Here is a 5,666-nt window from a genome sequence, read left to right on the forward strand (position 1 = left end):
GATCATCCATGGACCATCCTATGGGTTTTAGCCTAACTTGATTATCCATGGAGTATTAGCCCACTATACAAGTATGGATGATTTACATAATGAACCCATATATTTAATTAGTCTTCTTTTGATCACTTAATTAATTCTTGATCAATACTAATTAAATAATCTTATTAATATATTAGAACTTATAATATATTAATCAACCTTAAGTGTTATTTCTCTCATTATAGTCTATCCAAGTGCATGATGCCATGCAACCCAAATGGACCATGTCGAGTCGGGTCAAGTCTTACCAATTATAGTTATGGACTTAGACATTAATCCAACAAGAAGCTCATTGTAACATCCCAAAATTCAAGACCAAAATTTTCGTTTTTAATTAAGTTATTATAAACCCCTCATTATAAAAACATTCATAATAAGTTCACATGTCAAGACCAAAGTGTCAGTAATCAAAACAAATTATCATAAAATCATATCATAATAGAATCCCAAAGATCTCATGTGCGGAAAACATAGTGTGATGCGTTGTGATCGATCCGGCTCCTTTCCTTTGAAAACGAAGTACCTGAAACCAAAACTGAAAATTGTAAGCACGAAGCTTAGTTAGTTCCCCCATCATACCACATACCATACAAATTACATACTGTCGGGCATATCTGGGTGCCCAGCCTACCCTGTCAGGCATATATGGGTACTAGACTGCCCCTTCAACCCTATCCACCAGTAACCGGGCACTATTCCCCTACTACCACTATCACATAACGACATATCATGCTAGCACATAGAACATATCAAATATCAACATACCAGATAATTATCACAAAAGACAATCATCTCTAATATAACTCTAACTAGTGGGTCGGCCTTGGTGCCTTAGACCCACCTCTATTGGAAGGTAACTCATCTCACATTGCTGAAGTCCCGCAGACAAAACCCTGGCTGCTGGATGATAGCTACCCGAACAGTCAATATCAAAACAACACCCAATTAATAATTTGGTTCCAACACAAAAATTATAAGTCCATGCTTGGGGTAAAAGACTGCTTTACCCTTCTCTTAGCTTGATTCAATCAAGGCCCAATGCAAAGGCCCAAAAGTCAAACTATGAACTAAGCCCAACATATGGCCCAATTTTCCAAATTAGGCCCAAACCTTTACATGGTCTTATTCTAAGGTGCAACCAACTAGTCAAGTCCAAACATTTGGCATTTCTAATGGCCCAATATCTCATAATCATAAAGGCCCAATTATGGCTCATCTATGGCCCAATTTTCCAAATTGGCCCAACCCCTCATATGGGCCTTACCCTAAAGCCCATCCAATTATTCTAGTCCATATGATTGTTCTTGACTGGCCCATTATTGGCCCGATCACCAAAGCCCAATAGAAAGGCCCAACTTAAGGCCCAAGTGAAATTAGGGTTTCTTACATGAAATGATGATTAGGGTTAAGTGTTCCTACTTAACCCATTAAGTTCAATATTTCTACTACGTGTGCGATTCAACAAGAATTTCTCTATCTTGAGATTTTTCGATTTTTCTACAAGAATTTCTCGTATTCGCAACTTGAAATTTTATGATGAGTTTTTTTATTTTTCGAGTGTTGATTCAAGTTATCCAAGAATAAATGTCGTTGTTGTTCGTTATAATTTTATGCTAAAAATTCGGATTTATGAAGTTTTTTGTTACTTGCTGCTTAAAAAGAAGAAGAATATGATTATTATTTTTTTGTCTAAAAGAGCTCTTTGATGATTTTGTTCCATGTTATGGAAGTGACAAAAATATATTGGGTATATGGAATATAACTTGATTTTTGAAGAAGATATAGGGGCGGACGCAGGAACTAGTAGTAGGCGTTGCACAAAAAAAAATTCCGGTCAAACATAATATAAAACATCTAATACAATTTTTTTTTCTGGTTTAACATAATATAACATAGATCTATTATAATTTAAATTTGTCATCTTCGTACAGACATCTTTTGAAACCGATCCGTTACTTTTTCATTCTCAACTTTCGCAAGTGCTTCTGTCTCGACAATACAAAGCAATGTGTCGTTCAAAAATTCATCACCAATTTTGTTATACAAGTCGGTCTTCAAGAGCTTCATCTTTGAAAAACATCTTTCTACACTTGCGGTCGCTACGGTTAATATCAAAGCCAACTTTAAAAGCTTATAAACCAAAGGATAAGACCGATGCTTCCCCGTACTAACCATCAAATGAGAAAGGTCGAAAATTCCTTTCAAACTAGTGAAGCGCTCATCTTTGATGCAAGAGTGATAAAATATCTCAAGTTGTACTTCGAGGTCTATCATATCCGAATCATCAAAGTCATACTTGTATAACTTACCCAACTTCAATAACTTTGATTTGTCAAATTGTGCAAATGAATCACAAGGGCTCAAAGCACCCATGTATTCTAGTAATTGGGTGCTTATTTCACTAAATCGATCCTGATATTCTGTAAGTTGCATATCTACCACCGTGTTGAAGATTTCAACCTGAAAATGAAACCTATTAGTCTTTGTAGTCCTACGGTTTCTCACACCAATATACAACTCTTCCATATCTAAAGTATCAATTTCGTGTGTTTGACAAAAGCAGGATACTTTTGGCAAAATGCTAGCAAACCCTATGTTTCTAAAAGATTGCAATGCCTCCATTGTCCCTCTAACCATCAAAGCCACTTCCAAAATGTCTAGAACTTTTCTTTGAAGTTGCTTTGACAATGTACCCGTGAGGTGTAAAATGTCATACATCATATGTAAGTAAAACATGAAGTCATATGATTCAAATATGCTAAGATTCCAGATTCTTGTTGACGGTTTACCAATGACCCTCCCTCCTCTTTCACAAAATCTAAAACTACAAGAACATCCGCAAACAAATTCATCAAACTTGTGAGTGTGTTGAAATGTGAACCCCATCTTGTTTCTCCTGCTCGAACAAGTGTAGTCTCTTGATTTAACCCTCTTCCGGTTTCAAGTTCACCACTACACAAGCCTTTTTGCACCCTTTCTCTTGCTTGCTCTCGTAGTAAGTCTTTTCTTTTACACGAGGCACAAACAACATTAACCACCAACGAAATTTGCTCAAAAAAGTCACTAACACCACCATGCTTCCTTGCTACAGCCACAACTACTAATTGAAGTTGGTGTACAAAGCAATGTACATAAAAAGCCGTGTCATTCTCTTATAATATCAAAGCTTTCAAACCATTGAATTCCCCTCGCATATTGCTAGCCCCATCATAACCTTGTCCTCTTATCTATTAAAATTTAAAACAATTAATATATATATATATATATATATATATATATATATATATATATTAAATTGAAATAACAAAAAATTAAAGAATAAATTACATGACTAAAACTCAACTTATTACTTGTAAGTACTTCATTTATGGCGTTTTTGAGGGTCAAAGAAGATGTATCCTTCATGTGCACTGGTCCTATGAATCTTTCTTTCACAAAGCCAAGACTATCGACATAATGCAAAACAATAGCCATTTGTTCCTTTTTTGAAACATCACTAGATTCATCAACTAGTAAAGAAAAAACATCTTGACTAATCTCTTCACGAATACTCAAAAGTACTTCTTGTGCAAAAAATTGCACAAGTTCTTTTTGAATTTTAGGGGAAATTTGTTGATTGTTTTTAGGAGCATTTTCTAAAGTATTGTGAAAATATCTTCACTAGTCTCTCGAATGGCTTTTAACACTTCAATGTAAATCCCTCTATTTTCCGAGTTAACCAACCGTCATGACCATGAAGCGGTAAACCGGTTTTCAATAAAAGTCTAACAACAATAATAGAAATAGGTAATCAAGTTTTATATTTATGGTCCTCTGCTTTGGTTTGCCTCTTCAAGACTACATTAATTGCTTGTTTTTCCCTCATAAAAAACTCACACTTTTCTCTTGCTTTGCTGTGAAAACTATCCACACCACCCACATGAGTCTGAAATGCATCTTTTTTATTCCAAGTAACAAAACCTTGGGAAACAAATGCATCTCTCCCTCCTTTTGTCCCATGAGGTCCCCACACAAATAACAATATAAACAATATGCACTATTCTTTTTCACACTATATTCCAACCAATCAAAGTCATCAAACCATGAAGGAACGAATCTTCTAAATCTATCACCTATTTTTTTTTAGGAAACTTATGTGCCCTTACTTGACACGGTCCTTGAAGCAAATATGCTCTTCTCACATCATCTCTTATATTTGATTTGTAACTTGTAATCAATGGCCTGTCCGCTGGGTCCTTTGGAAGATCTTTCAATTCAACATTATCATTAGGTTGGTTAGAGCATGGTGTTTGTGGAAGTCCATTAGAAACTGAAGGGATTGATTGATTGGTGATTGGTGTTTGTGGAGTTGTATTAGGATTAGAAACGGAAGGGATTGATTGATTGGCAATTGGTATTTGTGAGCATTTTTCACCACTTTCATTAGGATTAGGTCTTTGTCTTTTGGTAAAAAAAACACTTGGTTTAACCTATAAAAACATAACAATTACACCTAGTCAAACAATAACTTCAATAAACAAGTTGCTTTCACCTAATCAAACAATAAATTCAATAAAAACATAACAATTACACCTAATCAAACAATGGGTTCAATAAAACAAGTTGCTTTCACCTAATCAAACAATAAATTCAATAAAAACATATCAATTTCACCTAATCAAACAATCAATTCAATAAAAAAACAAAGCAATATAACCTAAGCAAACAATATAACTTCAACAAAACAAATCAATTTCACCCAAGTCAATCAATAACTTCAAAAAAAACATATCAATTTCTAATATCTAAATGAATTGGTAAAACTTACTTGCTTCATTGTAGTGTAGGGCTTTGAAGTGGATTTTGTTAATTGTTAACCAAAATAGTAGAAATTGAAAGAAGAGAGAAGTTGATTGATACTTGCTTCAAGAGATTGAGTGATTGACTATTGTTGAAATCGATCAAGGATTGTGATCGATCCAACAATGAAATCGATCAAGGTCCAAGGATTGTGAGGTCACGAGTCAATGAATGTCGACAGTAGCCATCGCCCATCGAATGAATTTTGGATGCAGGAGCCAGGAAGTCGAGTAGTCGTGAGTCGTCTAGTCGATATATGTGTAATCATGTTTATTTTCCTTGTACCGATCAACAATTACACACTCAATTAATTAGGATTGGGCTATCTTTTTACAAGCAATTAGCCCAATTGCTAATTTATCCAATTAAGTTTTATTTTGGGCTTTAGGCAATTGGACTATTAGACAATAATTGATTAAAACATTGGGCTCGTTATTATTTTTTTCGTTTGGTAATTCCCAATAGAGTGACAATACTTTTTTTATGTAGTTGCACAATTTTTCTAGTAGTTGCACGATTTTTTTTACGTAGTGGCACAATTGGTAAAAAAATTTAAAAAAAAACAAAATTTACTACGTGTGCGATTCAACAAGAATTTCTCTATCTTGAGATTTTTCGATTTTTCTACAAGAATTTCTCGTGTTCGCAACTTGAAATTTTATGATGAGTTTTTTGATTTTTCGAGTGTTGATTCAAGTTATCCAAAAATAAATGTCGTTGCTGTTCGTTATAATTTTCTGCTAAAAATTCGGATTTATGAAGTTTTTTGTTACTTGCTGCTTAAAAAG

At 34.3% G+C, this 5,666-nt stretch overlaps 2 protein-coding genes across 2 annotated transcripts; both read right to left on the reverse strand.

Annotated features, from left to right (window-relative positions):
* Positions 1-1,956: 1,956 nt before the first annotated feature.
* Positions 1,957-2,757, reverse strand: LOC145060494 (uncharacterized). Its single transcript, XM_079008147.1, has one exon. It carries the CDS (start codon positions 2,755-2,757, stop codon positions 1,957-1,959), a length of 801 nt encoding a protein of 266 aa, XP_078864273.1.
* Positions 2,757-4,855, reverse strand: LOC145060495 (uncharacterized). The gene is made up of 8 exons (XM_079008148.1): positions 4,847-4,855; positions 4,622-4,651; positions 4,185-4,508; positions 3,867-4,075; positions 3,763-3,803; positions 3,367-3,674; positions 3,215-3,266; positions 2,757-3,136 (listed from the first exon to the last, which is right to left on the reverse strand). The coding sequence occupies exons 1-8, from the start codon at positions 4,853-4,855 to the stop codon at positions 2,757-2,759; spliced, it is 1,353 nt and encodes a 450-aa protein (XP_078864274.1).
* Between the last annotated feature and the right edge of the window lie 811 nt (positions 4,856-5,666).

This window comes from Lactuca serriola, chromosome 6 (assembly GCF_051521515.1).
Source record: "Lactuca serriola cultivar US96UC23 chromosome 6, Lser_US96UC23_V15, whole genome shotgun sequence".
Classification (NCBI taxonomy): Eukaryota; Viridiplantae; Streptophyta; class Magnoliopsida; order Asterales; family Asteraceae; genus Lactuca; species Lactuca serriola.

Coding starts and splice junctions, on each gene's coding strand:
- LOC145060495 (XM_079008148.1), bottom strand. Junction 3,675..3,762: donor ACCGCTTCATGGTCATGACG/GTTGGTTAACTC, acceptor ACAATACTTTAG/AAAATGCTCCTAAAAACAAT. Junction 3,137..3,214: donor TATGCGAGGGGAATTCAATG/GTTTGAAAGCTT, acceptor TTCAATTAGTAG/TTGTGGCTGTAGCAAGGAAG.
- LOC145060494 (XM_079008147.1), bottom strand. CDS start 2,757: ATGTATGACATTTTACACCTCACGGGTACATTGTCAAAGCAACTTCAA.